At 40.0% G+C, this 24,835-nt stretch overlaps 1 protein-coding gene across 2 annotated transcripts in view; it reads left to right on the forward strand.

Annotated features, from left to right (window-relative positions):
• Nucleotides 1–24,835, forward strand: part of TDRD12 (tudor domain containing 12) — an 82,229-nt gene that overhangs the window by 30,276 nt on the left and 27,118 nt on the right. For both annotated transcript variants that reach the window (XM_068528345.1, XM_068528346.1), the window contains exons 9-21: nucleotides 7,096–7,193; nucleotides 8,633–8,709; nucleotides 12,491–12,571; nucleotides 13,985–14,045; nucleotides 14,388–14,495; nucleotides 16,727–16,912; nucleotides 18,522–18,678; nucleotides 19,161–19,288; nucleotides 20,973–21,164; nucleotides 21,409–21,537; nucleotides 22,432–22,549; nucleotides 23,153–23,292; nucleotides 23,426–23,646. In XM_068528345.1, the coding sequence (XP_068384446.1) occupies nucleotides 7,096–7,193; nucleotides 8,633–8,709; nucleotides 12,491–12,571; nucleotides 13,985–14,045; nucleotides 14,388–14,495; nucleotides 16,727–16,912; nucleotides 18,522–18,678; nucleotides 19,161–19,288; nucleotides 20,973–21,164; nucleotides 21,409–21,537; nucleotides 22,432–22,549; nucleotides 23,153–23,292; nucleotides 23,426–23,646 (1,696 nt within the window). The remainder of the gene's footprint in view (nucleotides 1–7,095; nucleotides 7,194–8,632; nucleotides 8,710–12,490; nucleotides 12,572–13,984; nucleotides 14,046–14,387; nucleotides 14,496–16,726; nucleotides 16,913–18,521; nucleotides 18,679–19,160; nucleotides 19,289–20,972; nucleotides 21,165–21,408; nucleotides 21,538–22,431; nucleotides 22,550–23,152; nucleotides 23,293–23,425; nucleotides 23,647–24,835) is intronic.

The following is a 24,835-nucleotide window of genomic DNA, read 5'->3' on the forward strand; positions in this document are numbered from 1 at the left end:
ATTTTTATTCCTTTTTTCTGCTTACTTTACATTTAATCTGCTGTTCTTTTCTAGTTTCCCAAGGTGGAAACTTATATTATTAATTAAAATTTTTTCTTCTATTCTAATATAAACATTTAATGATATCAGTTGCTCTTTACTGCTTTTGCTGAATCCCACAGATTTTGATAAGTTGTATTTTTATTTTCATTTAGTTAAAAATATTTTAAAATTTCTCTTGATTTCTTCTTGATCCATGTATTATTTAGAAGTGTGTTGTTTAATCTCCAAGTATTTTGGGATTTTCCAGCTATCCTTTTGTTATTAAGTTAGTTTAATTCCATTGTGGTCTGAGAGCATACACTGTACAATTTCTGTTCTTTTAAGTTTATTTAGGTGTGTTTTATGTGGTCTGTCTTGGTGTAAGTTCCATTTGAGCTTGAGAAGAAGGTATAATCTGCTGTAGGATGAAGTAGTCTGTAGATATCAATTAAGACCAGTTGATTGGTGGTGCTATTGAATTCAGCTGTACTCTTAACTGATTTTCTGCCTGCTGGATCTGTTCATTTTTGATAGAGGGGTGTTGATGTCTCCAACTGTAACAGTGTTCTCATCTATTTCTCCTTGCAATTCTATCAGTTTTTGCCTCACGTATTTTGATGCTGTCTTGTTAAGCACATACAGATTAAGGTCTGTAATGTCTTTTTGAAGAATTGGGTCCTTTATTATTTTATTTATTTATTTACTTATTTGGTTGCACTGGGTCTTAGTTGCAGCAGGCGGGCTCCTTAGTTGTGGCTCAAGGGCTCCTTAGTTGCAGCACACAGGCTTAGTTGTGGCATGTGAACTTAGTTGCCGCATGCACGTGGGATCTAGTTCCCTGACCAGGGATCAAACCCCAGCCCCCTGCACTGGGGGCACAGAGTCTTAACCACTGCGCCACCAGGGAAGTCTCTGGGTCCTTTATTATTATATACTGCTTCTATCCATAATTTTCCTTGTTCTGAAGTCTACTCTGTCTGAAATTAATACAGCTACTTCAGCTTTTTTTTTAAGCTATAAATTTTTTTATCGAGGTATAGTTAGTTGATGTACAATACATATAAGTTTCTAGTGTACAACATAGTGATTCACAAGTTTTAAAGTTTATACTCCATTTATAGTCATTATAAAATATTGGCTGTATTCCCTGTGCTGTACAATATATCCTCGTAGCTTATTTATTTTTTATGTAGTAGTTTGTACCTCTTAATCCACTACCTTTTTTTTTGTACCTCCCCACATCCCTCTCGCCACTGATAACCACTAGTTTGTTCTCTGTATCTGTGAGTCTGTTTCTTTTTTGTTATATTCACTAGTTTTATTTTTTTAGATTCCACATATAAATGATATAATACAGTATTTGTCTTTCCCTGTCTGACTTATTTCACTAAGCATAAATCCATCCATGTTGCTGCAAATGGCAAATTTTCATTCTTTTTTACAGCTGAGTAATATTCCATTGTGTGTATATGTGTGTATGTGTGTGTATGTACACACACATACACACATATACACCACACTTTCTTTATTCATCTGTTTATGAACACTTAAGTTGCTTCCGTATCTTGACTATTGTGAATAATGCTGCTGTGAACATTGGAGTGCATGTTTCTTTTCAACTTAGTGTTTTTGTTTTCTTTGGATATATACCCAGGAGTGGAATTGCTGGATCATATGGCAGTTCTGTTTTTAGTTATATATATTAAAGACCTTTTGTTTCCTTTGCCTTAGGAGACAGATTCCAAAATGAAATATCACCTACTGTATTGTGCTGTACAGTAGGACCTCATTGTTTATCTATTTTTTTTGGGGGGGGGGCGTGGTGCCACAAGGCTCGCAGGGCCTTTGTTTCCTGACCAGGGATCAAACTCGTACACCCTGCAGTGGAAGAGCGGAGTCCTAACCACTGGACTGCCAGGGAGTTCCCTGTTTATCTATTTTATATATAGTAGTTTATATCTGCTGCTCCCAAACTCCTAATTTATCCCTCCCTCCCCCTTTCCCCTTTGGTAACCATAAGTTTGTTTTCTATGTCTGTCAGACTGTTTCTGTCTTGTAAATAAGTTCATTTATCCTATTTTAGGTTCCACATATAAGTGATATCATATGATATTTGTCTTTCTCTGTGTGACTTCACTTAGTATGATAATCTCTAAGTCCATCCATGTTGCTACAAATGGCATTATTTCATTCTTTTTTATGGCTGAGTAGTATTCCATTGTATATATGTACCCCATCTTCTTTGTCCATTCATCTGTCAGTGGATATTTAGGTTGCTTCCATGTCTTGGCTATTGTAAATAATGCTGCTGTGAACATTGGGGTGCATGTATCTTTTCGAATTAGGGTTTTCTCCAGATACACACCCAAGGGTAGGATTGCGGGATCATATGGTAACTCTGTTTTTAGTTTTTTAAGGAACCTCCATACTGTTCTCCATAGAACCAATTTACCAATTTACATTCCCACCAACAGTGTAGGAGAATTCCCTTTTCTCCACACCCTCTCCAGCATTTATTGTTTCTGGACTTTTTAATGATGGCCATCCTGACAGGTGTGAGGTGATATCTCATTGTGCTTTTTTTTTTTTCCTTTTTTTTTTGGGCTGTGTTGGCTCTTTGTTGCTATGCGTGGGCTTTCTCTAGTTGTGGCGAGCAGGGGCTACTCTTTGTTGCGGTACATGGGCTTCTCTTTGAGGTGGCTTCTCTTGTTGCAGAGCATGGGCTCTAGGCGCACAGGCTTCAGTAGTTGTGGCTCGTGGGCTCTAGAACTCAGGCTCAGTAGTTGTGGCGCACGGGCTTAGTTGCTCCGTGGCATGTGGGATCTTCCCGGACCAGAGATCAAACCTGTGTCCCCTGCATTGGCAGGCGGATTCTTAACCACTGCACCACTAGGGAAGTCCCTCGTTGTGCTTTTGATATGCATTTCTCTGATGATTAGCGATGTTGAGCATCTTTTCACGTGTCTGTTGGCCATCTGTATGTCTTCTTTGGAGAAAAGTCTCTTTAGGTCTTCTGCCCATTTTTTAATTGGTATGTTTGTTTTTTGATGTTGAATTGTATGAGCTGTTTGTATATTTTTGAAATTAAGCCCTATCAGTCATGTTGTTTGCAAGTATTTTCTCCAGTCTGTAGGTTGTCTTTTGTTTTGTTGATGGTTTCCTTTGCTGTGCAGAAGCTTGTAAGTTTAATTAGGTCCCATTTGTTTATTTTTGCTTTTGTTTCCTTTGCCTTGGGAGACTGACCTAAGAAAACATTGCTAGGATTTATATCAATCTCTGTCTTTTATTTGGTGTATTTAGACCAATACCGTTTAAGGTGATTATTGATTTAGTTGGATTAATATCTGCCAAACTTGTTACTATTTTCTATTCATTCCCTTTGTTTTTGTTCTTGTCTTCCACTTTTTGTCATTTGTAGCTTTAATTTAGCATTTTGTGTGATTCTGTTTTCTTTTTTAGCATATCAGTTGTACTTCTTTTTTCACTTTTCTGAATGGTTGCCTTAGATTTTGCAATATACATTTACAACCAATCCAAGTCCACTTTCAAATAACACTATACCTCTTTACGGGTGTTGCTAGTACCTTATAATAACAAAGTATTCCTAATTCCTCCCTCCTGTCTATTGTATCATTGTTATTATTCATTTCATGCATTCATAAGTGTACATAGGTGTGTGTGTAATTTATGTATATTTATATATTTTTATATGTATATGCATAAGTAATTAAATACATTGTCGCTATTATTTTGAACAAACTGTTATCTATTACATCTATTTTCAAAAAGAAAAAATTTTAATTTGCCTTCACTTATTCCTTCTCTAATGTGCATATCCTCAAGCTCAAAGATTCTTTCCACAAATGAGTCCAGTCTACTAATAAGCCCATCAAAGGCATTCCTCATTTCTGTTAGTGTTTTTGATCTCTAGCATTTCTCCTTGATTCTTTCTCAGAATTTCCATGTCTCTGTTTATATCACCCATCTCTTCTTGCATATTGTTTACTTTTTCTATTAGAGCCCTTAGCATATTAATCATAGTTGTACTAAATTTCTGGTGTAATAATTTCAACATCCCTGCTGTGTCTGACTCTGGTTCTGATTTGCCCTATCTCTTCAAACTGTCACCTTCTTTGCTTTTCGATATGCTTTGTAATTTATTTTTTTGTTTAAAACCAGACATGATATACTGGGTGAAAAGTAGGCCTTTAGAGAGATGGTTGTAATACATGATGTAGAGGAAGGGTAAGCAGTCTATAATGCTACGATTAGATCTCCATCTTTGCGAGCCTGTGCCCCTGGGCTGTGACCTTCACATGTGCTTTTCAGTCCTCCACCTCTCCTGCTTTAGGGGGGACAGGATGGCTGGAGGGGGTAGATAGGTAGAGTGGGGTATTTCCCCTCCCCCAAGGCTATTAGTCTCTGGTAAAGCCCCAGTAGTTTAGGCTCTGGTTAGTTTCTCCTGAGGCCCAGCCTTGTTGAGGACAGAATGCTGTGGCATATTTCAAATTGGTTAATTTTCCCCTCCCCTACTGGCAGCCCCAAGGGGATTTTTATATGATCTTCACTATGAGAACCTGGTAGAGTTCCAGTAGGTAAGATTCACAAAAGTGTTGGGGGCCTCCTGGAATTGTTAACTTACTTTCCCACCCTGAGCCTCCAGGAAATGGTCAATTACAGTTCAGATTTTCCTGCTCCAGTGCTGGTTCCTGTGGAGATTTCTGCTGACATCAGTTGTGACTCTCTGTTTCGCCCGTCTGTCTCTCCAGTTGTGGGGGAAGAGGTTTGCCCTGCAACCTCATTTTTTAGGTCAGATCTAATAAGAGTTGTTATTTTTCAGTTGGATTAGCTTTTTACTTACTGTTATGATGGAGTGGTGAATTCCAAACTCCTTACATGCTGGAATCAAAACTGGAAGTTAAATAGAGTTTTTGGGTTTTTTTAAAATTTAGTTATTATTTATTTATTTTTGGCTGTGTTGGGTCTCCGTTTCTGTGTGAGGGCTTTCTCTAGTTGCGGCAAGCGGGGGCCACTCTTCATTGCGGTGCGCGGGCCTCTCACTATTGCGGCCTCTCTTGTTGCGGGGCACAGGCTCCAGACGCGCAGGCTCAGTAGTTGTGGCTCACGGGCCTAGTTGCTCCGCGGCGTGTGGGATCCTCCCAGACCAGGGCTCAAACCTGTGTCCCCTACATTGGCAGGCAGATCCTCAACCACTGCGCCACCAGGGAAGCCCCCTGGAAGTTAAATTGAGTTTTGAAATGTAAGATTGGTAAATATAAGATTACAGCATTTATTTTTTCTTGGAGATTCTAATCGCTTTTCTTTTTCCTGCTTGTATTATCTATCTTTATTGACTCCTTAAGTTGTTCCAGATTCTCAGTTGGGTATTATGTATCTGTATGACTTGAATCTTTTAAAATTTATTAAACGTGTATTATGACCCAGAATATGGTCTCACTTGGAAAAGGCTGTGTGTGTACTTGAGAAGAATATATGTGCTGCTGTTGTTGGGGAGAACGTTACATAAAGGTCAGTTACGTCATGTTGGTTGATAGTGTTGTTCAGGTCTTCTCCGTCTTTATTGATTTTTTTTGTCAACCGGTCTATCAACTACTGAAGGAGGGGTGTTGATATCTCCAACTTTGCAATTGTTTTATTTTTGTCTCCTTTCAGTTCTATCAGTTTCTGTTTCATGTATGTCGAAGCTGTTACTTAGGTACATGAAAGTTTAGAACTTTTATGTCCTCTTGATGAATTGATCTGTGTCATTATTAAATGACACTTTTATCTCAAATAATATTCTTTGATCTGAAGTCTGCTTTGTCTCAGCTGGGGCTGTCATCTGAAATACGTATAGTGGCCTTTCCATGTGGTTGCTTGGGCTTCCTCACAGCGTGACGGCTGGGTTTCAGAAGTGAGCATCAAAGAGAGCAAGTCATAAGTATATGATGTTTTTGTGGTCTAGCTTTGGAAGTCCCATAACACCCCTTCCATGTCTACAAGCCCACCCAGGCAATCGGGAAAGGAGTATGAGCCCATCTCTCTGTGGCAGAAGTGTGAAAGTCACATTGTAAGAACAGCATGTGTTGGGAGTCACGTTGTGACCTTCTTTGCAAAATAGATTCTGCCAAGTTGGGAAAATAAATTATGGTTAATTTTTAGCCATTAAAGAAATTTTTAAAACAGTTTTTAATAATAAGGGTTGAAACAAGATTTTTAAATTTAATCCCCTCAAGTAAAGTATAACACAGAATCCTATTCCAGGGCTTCCCTGGTGGCACAGTGGTTAAGAGTCTGCCTGCCAGTGCAGGGGACACAGGTTCGAGCCCTGGTCCGGGAAGATCCCACATGTCACGGAGCAACTAGGCCCGTGCGCCACAGCTGCTGATCCTGTGCTCTGGAGCCCGCGAGCCACAACTCCTGAAGCCCCTGCGCCTAGAGCCTGTGCTCCGCAACAAGAGAAGCCACTCCAATGAGAAGCCCTCACACCACAACAAAGAGTAGCCCCTGCTCACCACAACTAGAGAAAGCACGCGCACAGCAATGAAGACCCAACGCAGCTAAAAATAAATAAATTAAATTAAATTAAAAAAAAATCCTATTCCATAACAATTTTATATATTAAGGTTTTACAACAGTACTTTTTTTTAGTATAATCCTTTTTTTTCTTAAAGGTTTTTTTGGGGGGGGGGGGTGCTGTGTTGTGTCTTTGTTGTTCTGTGCAGAGTTTTTCTAGTTGTGGTGAGTGGGGGCTACTCTTGGTTGTGGTGAGCGGGCTTCTCATTGCGGTGGCTTCTCTTGTTGCAGAGCACGGGCTCTATGCACCCAGGCTTCAGGAGTTGTGGCTTGTGGGCTCTGGAGCGCAGACTCAGTAGTTGGGGCGCATGGGCTTAGTTGCTCCGCGGCATGTGGGATCTTCCCGGACCAGGGCTTGAACCCGTGTCCCCTGCATTGGCAGGCAGATTCTTAACCGCTGCGCCACCAGGGAAGCCCTAGTATAATCCTTTTTGTCCTATTTTCTATTTATTAGTAACACTTTCTAAGATAATTTTTATTACTATTTGTATTTTGCAGATACAGCTATAAAATGTAATATGGATTCATTGAGAGATTCACCCCAAAAAAAATCAGAAAAGAAACAACAGTGCATCTCCTTAAAAGATGTAAATAAGGTGGTATTTTTAAATGTTCATTAAATACAAAGTTCATATAATGTTCATTTTAGAATATTCTCCTTTAAAATCTACTAGGAACCAAAAATATGGCTGTGATAGTTTCATTCATGAAAAAATATAAGTTTACATGTTTGCTCTGTTTCAAAAGAACAGGATAACTCCAGCTCCTCCCTTGTCAAGTCCTTGTTCTTTTTTTTTTTTTTAACTTTAGTAGCTTAACACAACAAAACTTTATTTCGCAGTCATACAATATGCGTTCTTGAAGCAGGGGGGATGTTCTGCTCCATATAATCCTTACTCAAGGACCTGGGTTCATCACCTAGGACATCATAATCGTAGTGGCGGGGGATGAGGGGAAAAGAGAATTATGAACCTGCTATAAAGTCCTTCTACCCAGAAGTGACACATGTCACTTCTGATCACTTCTGATTATGTATCATTGGTTAAAGCAAGTCATATGATCATGTAACTGCAAAGGGTCATAGAAGTACGTTCCTGCTGATTAGCCAGAAGGAGAACTGGAAATAATTAATGAGCTGCAATGTTTACTATTATCTCCCAGAGATATTACTAAGTGAAAAGAAAAAGCATGCTTTATTCTTCATGTTAAAAAACATGTTACATATACTATATACTCTTGAAATGCATTGAGTATTTCTGCAAGTCCATGTTGAAAATAAGGAGATAGCTCTAGGTAGGCATAGAAAACCTGGGTGGTTTAATTTTCTTGAAGGCTTAATTTTCACTGTATATGATTTTGTATTTTATGTATTTCATACCAGATGCATGTATTATCTACTAAAAACATGTATTTAAAAACAAACAAAAATAAAAGGCATGCCCTTTGACCCTAAAACAAAGGGCAATATAAGAAATTTACCTGAATTTGCTTTCCCTTGAATAAAATGATGTAAGGGTTTCCCAAAAGGAATATGTGAGTCCGGAAGAGACTTTTAAAAAATTACTTAAATTAATAAAGATTTAGTAATCATGGCTTATAAATAAAATTTCCAAGTGGGAGACACTTCTAAACTCAAATCCTTGTTCTTGGCTTACTGACCACTCTACAAAATTGGGTATTTATTCTCATTTTAACAAGGGTGTAAAAATCTGGAATTATGGGACACTCTGATAGTTAAGGTCAAGTCTAACCTGTCCCTCCAGGTCTTTTGAAAAGACAGGTGAAAGTAATTCCAGGACATTTTAAATACTGATTATATGAAAAGGCAGCTGCCTGCTATTTGGACATTTCAATCTAGTGGTTATAGCAGTGGCATAATCACCCAGCTCTCCAGTTCTTGGTCTCTTCATATCTGTGTTGCCTGAATGTTATCTGGGATGGTTGTCTATGAGAATATCTCCCATGGAATTTTGGTTCCTCAAGAATGTATATCATGTTAGCATAATTATTCTTTCTGAAAAAAAATTTTTTACAGTGTGTTGAATCTTCAGTGTCTTGGCCAATGAAAAGAGGCATAACCATATATGCCGATCCAGATATACCAGCAGCAAGGTATGATTTGAAAACCAGTGTAATTGACTAGAGACTTAAGTATAATATTGTTTTATACAGCATTCTATAAGATTGATGATAGAAGAATATTCAATTTCAAAAAAAGAGTGACCTTGGAAATATCGATTAAACATATATTAATTTAAAATTAAAATGTTTGACAACTGGCTAGCAGCACAGTTGACCAAAAAGTGGTAGTGATTCTCATCTCCTTGTTACCTTATCAGACAAAGTTGTGTCTGTAAGGCAGGTCCAGTGACATTGTCTTGATGTAAAGGATGGGTAAACGTGGGCCAGATGACATTTCAAGTTGGTGGAAAGCAAAGAATGGTCTGTTATATTTTTGAAGATGAGCATCAAAGACTTTGTAACCCTGTCCTCATCAAGATCCATGTCAGTGATACTAATGAGATCACAGAAAGGATGTATTGTCATGTTATACATTTCACATATAGTGTAAGATCTTAAAATGGGAAGCTTCCCTTTCTCCCCTTCTGGACTTTATGCTAGTGTTGTCATACATTTTATTTATACATTTGTTATAAATGCTGGAATCTATTATTGTTTGTATTTAAACAGTGATTTTTCTTTTAGAGGGATTTAAATAAATAATAATAAAAATTATCTTATTGTATTTACCTATGTAGTTACCATCCATGCTTTTCACTTTCTGTGGAGATGCAGATTTCCATCTGGTACCATTTTCCTTCTACCTGAAGGACTTCCTTTACTATTTCTTGTATTATGGGTCTGCTGGTGATGAATTCTTTCAGCTTTTGTATGTTTGAAAAAATATTTTAGCTTCATTAAAAAAACAAAATCTTTGCTAGGATAGAATTCAAGGTTTAAATTTCTTTTTCCCTTTTTTTTTTTTTTTTTTTAATGTAAGGGCTTGGGTGCTCTTATAGCTACTTTATTTATTTATTTATTTATTTATTTTTTGACTGTGTTGGGTCTTCGGTTCGTGCGAGGGCTTTCTCTAGTTGCGGCAAGCGGGGGCCACTCCTCATCGCGGTGCGGGGACCGCTCTTCATCGCGGTGCGCGGGCCTTTCACTATCGCGGCCCCTCCCGTTGCGGGGCACAGGCTCCAGACACGCAGGCTCAGTAGTTGTGGCTCACGGGCCCAGCTGCTCCGTGGCATGTGGGATCTTCCCAGACCAGGGCTCGAACCCGTGTCCCCTGCATTAGCAGGCAGATTCTCAACCACTGCGCCACCAGGGAAGCCCTTCCCTTTGTTTTAAAGGTGTTGCTCCACCATCTGCTTGCTCATATTGTTCCCAGTGCAAAATCTTTTTTTGTTTGTTTGTTTGGTTTTTTTATACTGCAGGTTCTTATTAGGCATCAATTTTATACACATCAGTGTATACATGTCAATCCCAATCGCCCAATTCAGCACACCACCATCCCCACCCCACCGCAGTTTTCCCCCCTTGGTGTCCATATGTCCATTCTCTACATCTGTGTCTCAACTTCTGCCCTGCAAACCGGCTCATCTGTACCATTTTTCTAGGTTCCACATACATGCATTAATATACGATATTTGTTTTTCTCTGTCTGACTTACTTCACTCTGTATGACAGTCTCTAGATCCATCCACGTCTCAACAAATGACTCAATTTCGTTCCTTTTTATGGCTGAGTAATATTCCATTGTATATATGTACCACAACTTCTTTATCCATTCGTCTGCTGATGGGCATTTAGGTTGCTTCCATGACCTGGCTATTGTAAACAGTGCTGCAATGAACATTCGGGTGCATGTGTCTTTTTGAATTACGGTTTTCTCTGGGTATATGCCCAGTAGTGGGATTGCTGGGTCATATGGTAGTTCTATTTTTAGTTTTTTAAGGAACCTCCATCCTCTTTTTTCTTTGTTCCTCTGTTTGCAACATGTCTTTTTCCTCTGCTTTTAGGAGTTTCTCTTTATTGCTGGTTTGAACAATTTAATTATTGTATCACATGTCTTGGTGTAGTTTTGCTCACGTTTCTTATGCTTGGGGTTCATTAGGGTTCTTCATTTGTAGGTTTCTGTCTTTTCATCAAATTTGGTAAGTATTCGGCTATTATTCTACAAATATTTTTTCTGCACTCATCTCTTTCTGCTCTCCTTTTGAGACTCTTATGAGACAAATGTCCCTGAGGGTCTGTTCATTTTTTCAACCTTTTCTTCTTGCTGTTTGTCATATTAATAATTCTGCTGATCTGTGTTTAATTGACTCTTCTGTCATCTCCATTTTGCTAATAAGCCCATCCAGTGAAGTTTTTATTTGATGCATTATATTTCATAATTAAATACAATTTTTATTTAATTTTTTTCTAATCTGTATTTTCTTGCTGAGAAGAAAGGAAGGTTCTTATCATTCCATCCACAGTGCTCACCGTTCCTTTTCTTACAGAGCACGGTTATCATAGCTGCTTGATGACTCACACTTCTGAGCTGCGCTGGGGTTGGCACCTGTTGATTATCTTTTCTCTCCACAGTCTGTCTGATTTTCCTGATTCTTTGTATGTCAAGTAATTTTGGATTGCATTCCGGATATTTTGGGTATTATGGTATGAGACTCTGGTTTAGAATCCTCCGGAGAATGTTGACTTTGTTGTTTGTTTTAGCAGGAGGTCATCACTTCCTTAAGGTTCAGACCTCAAACTCTGTCTCACTTGCCGTGGGTGGTGATTGCGGCACTGTTTCCAAGTCTTTGGTACACTGTTTTGGGTCTGTTCTGAATATGCTCAACTTGGGGTGAGCGTGGGACTTCTTTTTGGGCCATAAACAGAAATAAGGGATTCCCCCCTCCACCCAGCTCTCGATCTCTTTTTTTTTTCCAGGATTTTCCTCACATTCGCCATATTCTAGATGCTCTCTCTCCCTGTTCCTCTGACCATATAGATGGTTTCTTGTGGAGAAGCTACCATGCAGTTCTGTGTGACTGGGGCTGCTTGTGTAATAAAATAGCAATAGAAATAAGAGAGGGAAAAAGAGGGGGATTTTCCTTGTACAGGCTTTAGACTACTGGGTCCCTATTTCCTGGTTCCTTAGAGGGAGGGAGAAGTTTTCTCTCAGGGTTTTAAGTGACCGCACTGCCATTACCACTGCAGCATGCAGCTCCGTGATCAGAGCTGCCCTTGGGGCAGGGCCAGGAGAGGAAAAGAGGAGAGAAAGTCGGGATTCCTTACATCTTCTGGTTTAAGGCCCTTCTCTCTTCTCTGGCTTGAAATACAGTCGGCCCTCCTTATTCACAGCTCCTGCATCCGCACTGACACAGGTCCCTTGGGTACGGAGGGCCGACTGTACTACACCATCTTCTGTGAGCATCCGTGGATTTCGGTATCCGCAGGGCTCCTGGAACCAGTCCCCTGTAGATACTAAGGGATGACGGTAAAGAGTTTCTCTCAGGGTTTTTGATGTCTGCATCTTCAACGCCATTCTGCAGCTCAGGCTGCCCTCAGCCCAACACCAAGAGAAAGCCAGGAAACTCTCCATAGCTCTGGTGGCTTTTCACATTTTGACTTCTCTCCGCTGTAGTTGCGTACTTCATCCCGAGTTTCTAGTTGTAATCAGTAAGGAAGAGAGGATGTAGTGGGCTTGCTCCCTCTTGGCAGCCCCAGGACTGTCAAAATGGTTTTCATACTCAGAGGACTCAGTTTCAGTTCTCACAGAATTTACTTAACTTGATCAGCTTATTCCAGTGGAACTTCTTAAATTTTCTCCCAGAAAATAACGGTATTTTGAGGTTTGGGATAAATGGGTTCAGAAATTTTAATAAATGTTTTTGATTTCTAGTGCTTTATGTCAGAAGTCAAATGAGAAACCACTTAGATTGGCTGAGAAGAAAGAATACAATGAGAAGAACGGCTGTGTGAAGTACGGATTTTTTTCTTGGCCTAAAGTTTTAATTGAAATAATTGTAAAAAAAATTATAAGCAGGAAGAGTTTAAATATGATTTTATTATTAATTTCAAACCTGCATTCCCATAAAGTAAATAAATATATATACACACAAGTTAGTTTTTTCTTTTCCATTTACTAGAGTAGATCTTTCTGTTTAAAGCTTTGTTCCACTGTAAATAGTCATTCTCTACCTCCTGTTCCTGATTCTCTTGTCAAGTGAACAGTTATATGAAACAAATTATATATAGTCGATCTTTTGGGGCTGTTGATTTTGTATGGGTTGGTGCTTGCTTTCTTCCCAGTTTTCTGATGTTAAATAGATCTGCCACCTGCTGGAGAAACTGTTTAATTATTTGCAGTGTAGAACTTCAGGATTTTTTTTTTTTTTTTTTTTTTGTCCTGCCAGATTCACAAAGTATTCACTTACAAGGTGTTAACAATAGAGTGATCACTTCATTTTATACCTGTTTAATCCACAAAATATTTTCATACCAATTTTTATGATTTCTTACCCTACTAGCTTAAAAACACTCTTACATTCCAAGTAACTGTGGCTGCTCTGAAACCACCAGAGTGACAAAGTGTTTAAGACAGTTCAGAAGCGGGTAGGTTGTACTGCACCCACTAACTGGCCTGAGATGACTGGGGAGAGGGTGTTGACCCTACAGCCATTATGGTGTCCCGACTTCCCAGAGGCCACTCTGTGGCCCTGTGATGTCCCCTTGCCCAGCAGGAGGTCCTCACCGTCTCCAGGGCCGAGGGCTCTGAAGGCTGCCATGGAGCCCATGGATCTGGGGGTGGCTGTTAATGTGCCAGAGTTGACATCCTCTTACCCAGGCATCCCTCCACCTAATACCTGAAAGTCGTGGTGCTACAACAGGTTATTTTCCTTGGAACCAAAGACCTTGCATTATCATGCAGCTCATTTCTTTTAGCTACATGCCCTTTACTTAGAACCCACTGGTGAAATGCCATCAGTTATTCTATCAGTCTATGGTGGGTTCCAGGGAACCTTGAAGTGATTAAAGATCGAACAGCAAAAAAGGAAGGAGGCAGTGGGTTTCTTAGAAGAAACATGAGATGACCTAGTGATCATGCAGTCTTTCTCCATGTCCAGAGGAAGTGGTCCTGGGATTGGCAGTGCTGTGTCCACAGAGCAGGGCCCGGTGCGGGAGGGAGAGGGGGCAAGCATGAGACTGGCAAGACCCCCATGGCCCCTTATGTAGCAATAGACAAGGCAAAACAGAACAAGCAGTTACGTCATAGCCATGCCTTGGGAGACAGAGTTCATTTTACCTCTATCAAGGAAGAATTAGAATAATAGTTCAACTGAAGAAATATAAACACTCCTTTTTTCTTCAAATTATCCTTTTAATTATTTTACAGATTATTGCAGTTTCTAAATCCTGATCCTTTGAGAGCCGATGGAATCTCTGATCTGCAGCAGGTATGGCAAACACCTGCAAGAGAAAGAAAACTGTTTACTCTTTAAATCCTTCCCCTTCCTCCCTCTAGATTTGAGATATGAAGAGAAACTCCTTGCATGGAGGACTTTGCCTGAAGACATCCTTTTAGAAATTATCTAATGAATTATTGCTTTAGAGACATGGCTCTTTTGGGTAATGGATAATCTTCCTTTTATTTTGGTAATTTTGATGGGTTTTTATAAGCATATAAACTTAGGGTTTTTCACTGAAACCAAACTCTTATATCTTCTTTATTTCCATAAAGTTCTTGGTATTCCGTGCTAACACCGCAGGGCAGAGCCATCTAACATCTGTGTTCTTAGTTGCAGAAGCTGAGGTCGGGCTCCCGGCTGCCCTTGGTCGTTCTGCGGACCAGGGTGGAGCCCTGCTTGTCCATCAACACGGCGCCACTCTCGGCAGACCTGAAAAAGGTGACAGGGCTCAGACCAGACTTGTGAAGGAGTACTGACCTGCTCTGACATAGAAAGATTTTTAATAAAACAGTTTTAAGTTTGCATTTATATAATTTCTTTGCTTTTGAAATTTTCTTTTAAGATTTTATTATTAATTTCTCATTTATTCTTAAAGTCGCAGGTTAACTTCTTATAAGTGAATAATTCTTTTGTGGAGAAACCTAAGTGCTTTTCTGAAATAAGTTTTCAAATGCACCTCTGAAAAGGGGCTTAGAAAGAGCACAAGTAGTCAGGGCAATTAGAATGTACTTCTTCGTATTCTTTTCAGAATTGCTTTATAGACCTGTGGTTTCACTTAGATCATCAGTTTAGATCATAAATCTTTATCTACTTCCCTCTCGATATTGAAAAAAAGTAAAAAAACAAACAAACAAAAACTCCAAGGATGAACAGAATGAGAGCGGAGCCTTTATTGGACAAGAAATGTCTACGGGCTTTTGGAAGACAGAAAAGAAGCAGCCGAGGATGGCTGACCACCTGAGGGAGGAGTGACATGGGGAGGGCAGTAAACTCCCTACCTCGTTTCCTGAACATCTGCAGCCGAGAATGGCTGACCACCTGAGGGAGGAGTGACATGGGGAGGGCAGTGAACTCCCTACCTCGTTTCCTGAACATCTTCAGCCAGTTTCTCAGGAAGGAGATTGGAGGCTCTGTTTGGAGAAACTGAACGGCCCTAGAGAATGACCTTGCGGTGATGCTGTTTCTGAATCCTCACAGTAAAAATGCATGCTTGCTGCCTGTCTCCCTGCAGTGGTGTGACGCTCACATAGTGACGAGCTCTGCCTGCCTGCGGATATAGTCAGCTTTCAGTGTCCTCGATGTGAGCAGACATCAGGGATCCTTGGACACTGGAAGAAAGCCTTAACCTAGGAAAAAAAAAAAACAACTCTGAAAGAAACAATGTTAGGAGTGGAAGAAAACATTAGAAAATAGATATCCTTAGAGATAAGAGAAGATATTGCTTGGATTTAACAATAATAGGGTGCTATTAAGAAAAGAGAAAGGAACAGTCAGAGATAAAAAGGGCTCTTAGAAATTAAAAATGCTATAGAAATAAAAAACAGTAGATATGAGAGGTAAAATAGAAGTTAACAATCAGAAAGTAGAACACAAAGACAAAGAGATGGAAATGGGGGGAAAAGAGAATTTGAGGGTCAATTTGAGGTCTCCTATCTGAGTGGGATTTCTAGAAAGAATGACGGCAGAGGACCGAAAATTCTGAGAATAACACATGGACACTTTCCTTACTTAATGGATATGACTTCCTAAATTACGAGAGTTTGCCGACCGCAGACCCAGCACAACCGAGGAGCAAGAGCGTGGACACGTTGCTGCGAAGCATCTGAGCTGGAGGGATTCAGAGACCGTGAAAGCTTCCAGAGAGAAGAAACCCATCCCACGGCGGGGTCGGGAATCAGGATGACTTCAGACTTCTCCACGGTTCACCAGAGGAGCAGTGACTCCACAATTCTCGTGAAAAGTTATTTCCAGCCTGGAGGTCTGTACTCAGAGCATTACTGAAGTGTAAGGATAGAATGAAGACATTTTCGCACGTGCAAAATCTCAAATTTCCTTCCCCTGTACCCTTTGTCGAGAAGCTACCAAAATTTGTTCTCCACCAAACCAAGAAATTCAACCGAGAAAGTTGCAGCAAAAAGGGTGATGTTGCAGGGGGATCCCAGTCCCGAGTGCAGCTGGGGTTCAGGGCCGGGGGATGAGACCTTCAGAGAGAGGGACGGTGCTGATCAGTTCAGCCTGTTGGCAGATCTCGTCAGGGTGGCTGGAGAACTCTCCTCTGTGGAACATTTGGGAGGTGTCGATGACAGCGAATTACATAGAAAAATAAGCAAACAAAGGCAAGTTTTTAAAAAACTTTATAAGTGGAGCTGATGGCACCAGCAGTTGGTCAGGAGGAGGAGAAGCCACGTCTTGGCTCTGGTGAGCATTAGACGCCTGGTGCTTCAACAGACTGCTGATTGGATCCTTTCAGTTTGGAGCCCAGAAAAGCAAGAGTCTTTGAGCAGGAGTTTGCCGCTGGAAAAGATTCAGGGGGTACTTACTAAGTTAGGTCTTGGAAACTACCAGATTAAGCAATGTATACTCGTTATTGGGGTAAAGTGAGCAATGAGAAGGAGTTTATTAGTTTTCTGGGCTTTATTGTTGTTTTGGTTGTTGTTGCTGTTTTGTAGGCTCTTCAGAGAAATAAGTTTCCGGGCCCCAGCCACACTGAATCTTACTCTTGGCCTCCCATAGCACGTGGCTGTGACGTGGTGGTCATTTCTCATTGTGGAAATGACCCTTTGTTGTACCTTCCACCACTGCTTACGATTTTGCAAACGGGGGGCTGCTACAAGTCATTACCGAGTAGAAATGGAGTAAGTTGAAGACATTTTTGTTTAACAACAAAGTGGATTAAATATTTATTTTAAATTTGACACCTAACCTTTGGTCAAGTTTATGTTACATTAAAACTGGCAGAACAGAGACCGTCCTATGAGAAACTCTTTTCTCAACACAGTCACTGATTCTCTCACACTGATTCTTACCGAGAACCCCTAGTTGTGAGCCATCGGCTGAGTTGGGAGAGTCCTGACTTTTAGTGATGACTGTACAGTTTATAGGATTATCTCACTGATTCGATTTGCCTAATTATCATGGCAAACCCTTGAGATGGTCAGGCTGTGTATTGTTTTCACTATTTTATAGGTGAGAAAATTAAGCTCATGAAAAATTACTGGTAAAAGTTCTTACCTGCTGACAAGTGTGACAAGAAGTGGGATTTGAATTTAGGATTTCTGTCATCTTGTCCCTATTCTTTAAATTATTTTCACAGAACCCCACACTGTTTTATAATCCCACTTTATTTTTCCCACTCATAAGAATCAGATAATAGCTGAGAAGGATGATGGAAAGGAAAGAAATTGGATGTGAGGGTCAAATGATGGTGAGGGGTTTTGGCTGTTAGGTGAATGATGTGTATGAGACCCGTCTCAGATCTTCTCCCAAGATACACTACAGATGGTTCCATCACTCATTATAAGGTGAAAAATAGCAGTACAAAAGACAATTAGAATTTCATCTTAGAAAAGATACTAGTTTATTTTTCTGATTATGCCGTGTAGTTTAATGAGTTCTCTTTGGAAATCTGTGTTGGCTGTGTTATGATGTATTGACTTAATAATATTAAATGGATACATTTATATCACTCAGTCAGGTAGCAGCTGAGCCCATTGATGAGATGCAGCTTGTGTTGAGATAGACCCCTGGCCGGGCCAGAAAGGAAGGTCCAGGTCTGCCCCTTGTGTCCATTCTGCTTTTTCTGCATCTCCAGGGTCAGTCTGCATGTAGGCGTGAGCCCTGGAAGCTGGCGCTTGCCTGCATCTGCATAAAAGAAAGAGGAGACTCATTTCTTGTCTTCAGTTAATTGAGGGCACGTGTCCAGGAAGGTGTTTGGCAGGCAGATATCGAGAGATATCTGTGGGATAGTGGAGGGCAGGGGTCAGATGGTGCAATAGGGAACTTAATCTCCTAAGGAAGCGATGTTAACCTTTTTCAAGGCCCCTTTCAGGAGGCAGTTCATCCTTGTGCTTAGGAGCAGGAGGTCTGGAGCCAGATTGCCTGGCTTTAAATCCTGCTTCTACTGAATATTAGCTGTGCAGCCTTGGGCAACAAACTTCACCTTTCTGTCCCTTAGGCTCCTCATCTGTGAAATGAGGTAGTAATAGGTCTCACCCTGTAAGGGGACTTTAAGGACTAAATGATTTAATACTTGTGTATAGTTTAAGCCCTAGCAGAATCTGAGTCAGTGTGTCTGAATCCATTCTAATGAAATTGTATTTTGACTTTTCTGACCTGCATGACAGTGATGATAGCAAAAACTTACAGTGCTGACTGTGTACAGGGAGATGTTCTGCATGCTTTACATACACTGTCTTTGATTCTTAACCTTTGTCCAAAATTACGTGAATTTATTTGTCTTTGCAGCCTCTGGCAGCCATCGTGTGCCCTGGGTGGAAAAAGGCCCAATTAATTTTTGAATTATTGGGAGACTATAGCGTGTCCTCCAGGCCTGTTCATCCTGTGGTATTAACAATCGGACTCCACAAAGACGAAGCCAAAAATATGAAGCTTCCAAGGGGTTGTAAGCATCCTTTCCAAGCTGTTTGGTTTTCCCTAGAGAACGCAGTGGAAGCCTGCTCAGGCAGGCCTGGGAGCCAACACTGACCCCGGGCTTGTGTGATGATCAGCCAGACCTCACTTGTCAATTACCGATCAGCGTAGGTGGTGAAGGTTTACTCTTGGCTTAACATCTGTTTTACTGAGAAAACTAAGCCTTTTCATTCATTTATCAACTATTTATTAAACACTTACTGTTTATTAGCTGTTGACTAAAACCACCCCCTGCCTTTCAGGAGCTCAAAACCTGGTGGGAACGCAGGTATTTAGTCAGACAGTACAGGGGCAGCCTGGGCAGGCCTCTTCTCACACCCACCTGAGTAAGAAACACAGGGTTTATTTCATCGAAAGGCATTTCTAGAAAGTATGTGGAATCTTAGCAAAGGAAATGTTAGAAAAACCTGTGGAAAATCTAAGGCGTTAACTGTGTTTTCTTTTAAAATGTAGGCAATGTAATTGTTACAACACCACATAGCCTCCTGAGACTTCTCAAATATCAAAGCTTGTTATTTCTTAGACTCTGTCACCTGATTTTGGATGAGGTGGAAGTATTATTCTCTGAAGCTAATGAACAAGTAAGTATGGCATTTATTTAGATGTCATTACTACTCAGAAATATATATATATTTTATATATATATATATATATATATGTAAAATTAAAGTCTTTTAGGAGTCAGGAAACGTGTCTAGTTGGGAAGAAGCTGGTTAATCTAAAACATTTTTCCCTTTAACTGCTGTAATTAAGAGGAGAGAACGTTTATCTGAATTTTCTACCCAATGTTGAAGTTCTCTTTGAAGAGCAAAATTTCTTTCCCAGGGAAATTTTCTAAAATAATCAATATTTTTCTGGTTATGTAAGCAATAATTTTATTTTAGAACATTTGAGAAATAGAGAAGAACACTTGAAAAACCCCAACATCCATAATCTTATGCTCAGAGGTAACCACTGTTACGATTTTAGAGTATTTCTTTCCTTTTTGTAATTCCTGTGTCTATTGATACCTATAGTTAATAATATCAGGACCTTATTTTATGTATTAGTTTGTAACTTGCATTTCAGTGAACAGCATTGTGATTATTGCTACTAACTGTTCTCTAGCATGATTGTTACTGGCCGTGTGGTATTGAACCCTGTGGACATAACATAATTTATTTTCTGATTGTCTAATATTTGGACACTTAGCATCATTTGTGTGTATGTGTGTAGCTGAAGAAACATCTTTTTGCACATGTTTTCTTAGGATAAATTCCTAGGAAGGGGATTAATGGATCAAAGGCTATGAATTCTTTTTTGTTGTTGTTGTTATTTATTTTTTATTTTTTTGGCTGTGTTGGGTCTTCGTTTCTGTGCGAGGGCTTTCTCTAGTTGTGGCAAGCGGGGGCCACTGTTCATCGCGGTGCATGGGCCTCTCACTATCGTGGCCTCTCTTGTTACAGAGCACAGGCTCCAGACGCGCAGGCTCAGTAACTGTGGCTCACGGGCCCAGTTGCTCCGCGGCATGTGGGATCTTCCCAGACCAGGGCTCGAACCCGTGTCCCCTGCATTGGCAGGCAGATTCTCAACCACTGCACCACCAGGGAAACCCCAAAGGCTATGAGTTCTTATAAGGCACTTGTTGGAAGCAGTGTAACAGGAAGATCAGGAGCATTCCTTTGGGAGCAGCAGTGGCCCCAAGGTCAAGCCCAGGCTTTGTTACTTACTGACTGTCTCAGTTCTTATTTGCAAAGCTAGTATCTGGAACACTGCCTTGTTCAGTGGCACTCTGAAAGTGTAGATGGGTTTGCACTCCCTCTGGCAGTGTGCCTCCACGCCACACTGCCTGCACCCCTGGCAGTAGGAGGCCCTCGTCCAGCTTTCTTTTCTAGGCTGATTGTTACACGTGGCATCTGATTTGCTTAATCTGTATTTCCTTGATTACTTTGTTAAACTGAGCATTAATTCATACTGGCCATTTGTACCCATTCTTCTAGGAGCTGCTTGTTTTCTTTCACTGGGATCATCTTTTTCTAACTAGTTTGTAGAAGTTTTTATATAAGGCTGTTCATCCTTTGTTACCCGTGTTGCCCGTATTTACCTAGATGTTTGTTTTAATTTTGTCTGTACATAAACATTTTTCCTTTTTAGTTTTTTCTTTTACTTTCATGTTTAAAGACCTTTCCCACTCTGAGAACGGAAAATATACGTTCCTTACCTTTTATGTTCTAATTATTAGTTTCTTTTGAAATAAAAATGAAATTAATTATGCTGATTTTTTAGATATTTCCTATATTAGATAACTTTAAAAAAAATATTGAAGTTGAAGAAAGAGAATCTGCCCCACATCAGATTGTTGCAGTTGGAGTTCATTGGAACAGACATATAGAGCAGTTAATCAGAGAGTTCATGAACGACCCCTACATTGTGATCACAGCCATGGAGGAGGCTGCCCTCTATGGCAGCGTCCAGCAGGTAAAGAGTCCTGGGTGTGTGTGGTGGGGGGTTGGTGAGCACAAGCAAGTAACCTTTATTCATGGCCTAATATTAAAAGATTATAGCATTAATTTCACATACAAATCTGTAATTGTGTATTTAAATTTATATTGTTTTTCTATATCTTCTTTTCTATTAAAATTATGACTTTGCCATAAAAAGTAAAACTGGAGCACCTTGAACATTTTTTTAAAATCCCACTGTTTCTGCATTTCATTAACAGGTAGTACACCTTTGCCTGGAATGTGAAAAGACCTCTACTTTACTCCAAACGCTTGATTTCGTTCCAAGTCAGGCACAAAAGACCTTGATCTTCACCGGTTCTGTAGCTGAAACAGAAATAGTGTGTAAGGTGAGCCCTTCCACACATGAAACGTTCTTACTGCTCGTTTAAACTGTGGTTGAATCTTGAGTCACCAGAGAATTACTTGGGGTAGTTACGTATTTGACAGGGAAGTAAAATTTTGCAAGTTCAGTATCAGTCAGAATGGGCTCTGCCACAGAGCACTGGTGGCAGTAACAAAGGACAGCAGGAGGCCTGACACTGAGAGGAGGAGCCAGGCGTGTGGGAGGAGCCTTCCCACAGAAGCCAACTGTCCAGAAGGGGAACCTGGCAGAGCATGAAAAGGATCTGGTTCATGAAGAAGTGCCAACATCTTCTGAACCCTCTATTTAAGAAAATAGAGACGATAATGCTAAAATATATCATCATTTAGCCAGAAAAGCCAAATAAATTGGCTAAAGATTTATTTAATCTAATTGTATATAAATTAATGCTAATGTGTAGAAATGAGGCCAAATACAAAAGAATCAGTAGTGCATCCACCTTTAGCAAAAATGAACTAGCAGGTATAGTGAAAAACAACAGTACCCTCTTGACAATAGTACCATAAATTTCATGTATACGTATACATATCTCTACAGATAATCTGTGTAGGTAAATGTACATACACACGAGTATGTATACATGCACATATATGTATGTACATGTTATTTTAAAAGGAAGGAAAATAGTTCTAGCAAAATAATGTGTGTTTCACTGGAGCAAGTTTTTAGATGTAAACCATAGAATTTTGAAAATATATTTCTTTAAATTTACAACCATTTCATTCTTAGAATTAGTGGATCAGTGAGGTAAGACCCTCACAGATAATTTTAAATGATTTGTATCGATAATTATTGATGAAAAATTATCTTCAAGCTTATGTTCCTGACTGTGAACTGGCCCCTTTGGTTTCATCTTTAGGTAGTAGAAAGCAGTTCCATATTTTGCTTGAAAATGCATAAAGAAATGATTTTTAATTTAAAAAGTGTTTCAGAACAGTGGAAGAAGAAGTTAAGTTCTGGTTCTCACATTGTATTAGGTAAGTATTTTAATTTCTACTTGTATTTAGAGAAGGCTGAGCTAATAGGAATTATGTCTTCAATTCGTTAATTTATTTACCTCTTCTCCAAATTTCTCGTCATTTCCCAGATTTATTGAGAATGTATTAGTAATGTGAATTTCAAAGTGAAAATTAACCTTGACTAAGATTTTGATACTGAGGTGGAATCCAAGTGTCTCAGGTTCGTAGGCAGCGGCCCTTGGTCTAGCCGTGCTCCCTGCAATTCCAGCTTAAGGATCACTGTCGTATGTATATGCCTATGATGAAGCGCGTTGTAAATGATTGTTAAATTTAATATTGGAAATATAAAAGTCAAAATGTATAAAATAAGTGAAAACCACATGGGCAGCCAAGAGTTGTAATAGAGGCATTTTTCGAGTTAAAAAGGAGACCACTTTTCTCTGGAATTTAATTACTGGGCTTTGAAATTTTGGGAAAAGAAATGGGAAGGAAGTTTCTTTACATCTGAAAAGTAAAATGCAGTAAAGAAATGTCTCGAAGTATGGTTCCTGGAATTGTTCCGCAAAGTATGTGCAGTAAAATTCCAGCTTCATTTGAAATTGTCCGAATCCTTTTCTCCAGCCTTAACAGATGATTGCATACCACTCTTGGCCATCACTGATGCCACGTGTGTGATTCACTTCAGCTTTCCTTCCTCGCCAAAAATTTTTGGTGGACGCCTGTATTGCATGTCTGATCGTTTTCAGAGTGTAGCTGAACAGGTTTGATTGATTTATATTATCATTTAATATTTCACTGGCATTTTCCACATAATGACAAATTCAGAGTCCGGGAAGTTTTATCATTTAGACTGGTATGGATGATCCACTTCCTTTATTCACCCCCAATTTTAAGGGTTCTCCTGCAGAACAGGGAGATAAAAAAACCAAATCTGTATTGCTGCTGACGGAGAGAAATGCCTGCCATGCAGTTGGTGTCCTGCGCTACTTGGAGCGAGCAGATACCAAGATTCCTTCAGAGCTGTACGAGTTTACTGCAGGGGTTCTGGAAGCCAAAGAAGATAAAAAAGCCAGAAGCCCTCTTTGTCCGTATCTTAAGGCTTTTGGTTTTTGCAAGTAAGCCAGTCATCTTTTTTATAACTGACATGTAACATACAGTAAACTGCACAGATGATAAGTTTACAGCTTGATGATTGTTATATGCGTATGCAACCCATGTGAGCTACTACCCAGCTCTGAGGGAGCCCCTGCAAGATCCCCTCCTGCTCCTTCCCAATTTGCTCTTCCTCCAGAAGTAACCACCCTTATTCTCTCTACCAGCATTGACTAACTTTGCTTATTTTAGAATTTTATATAAATGGAATTGTAGTGTGCTCAATCTATCAATACTGTCTGTGGCATTCATCCATGTTGTTGCACGTATTGGTATTTTATTTATTTATTTATTTTGTGGCTCAGAATTCTATTGTGTGGGGACTTGCCTGGTGGTCCAGTGGTAAAGAATCCGCCTTCCAATGCAGGGGACACAGGCTCGATCCCTGGTTGGAGAACTAGGATCCCACGTCCCGCAGGGCAACTAAGGCCGTGTGCCACAACTGCTGAGCTCACGCATCTCAACTAGAGAGCCCGTGTGCCACAAACTGCTACAGAGTCCACATGCTCTGGAACCCGCGCCACAGCTAGAGAGAGAAAACCCGCACGCCACAACTAGAGAGAAGCCCGCGTGCCGCAACGAAGAGCCCGCGCACCACAACAAAAGATCTCAAGTACTGCAACGAAGATCCCGTGTGCTGCGACTAAGACCTGACGCAGCAAAATAAATAAATAAATATTTTTTAAGAATTCTGTTGTATAAATATATCATGATATATATATCCATTCTACTCTTGACGGGCCTGTGAGTTGTATTATGTATGAAGCTGCCATGCACACTCTTGTACATGTCTTTTTCTGGAAATATGCACCCGTTTCTCTTGGGTATATATTATACTCTGGAGTGGTATTGCTGGGTCATGGGGTAGACGTGTGTTTAACTTTGCCAGAGCGGTTGGTCATCTTATGACCCCACCAGGTGTGTGTGAGAGAGTTTGGGTTGCTCTGTATCCTCACCAACACTTAGTATTCATGGGGGTGTAGGGGGAAACCATTGTTATTTTTATTTGCATTTCCCTAAGAATTCATGACATTGAATGGCTTTTCACATGATTGTAGGACATTTGACATCCTTTTTTGTGAAATGCCTGTTCAGGTCTTTTGCCCATTTTTAAAATGGGGTATCTGTTAGTTTATAGGAATAATTTGTTTA

Source organism: Eschrichtius robustus, chromosome 19 (genome assembly GCF_028021215.1).
Source record: "Eschrichtius robustus isolate mEscRob2 chromosome 19, mEscRob2.pri, whole genome shotgun sequence".
NCBI lineage: Eukaryota > Metazoa > Chordata > Mammalia > Artiodactyla > Eschrichtiidae > Eschrichtius > Eschrichtius robustus.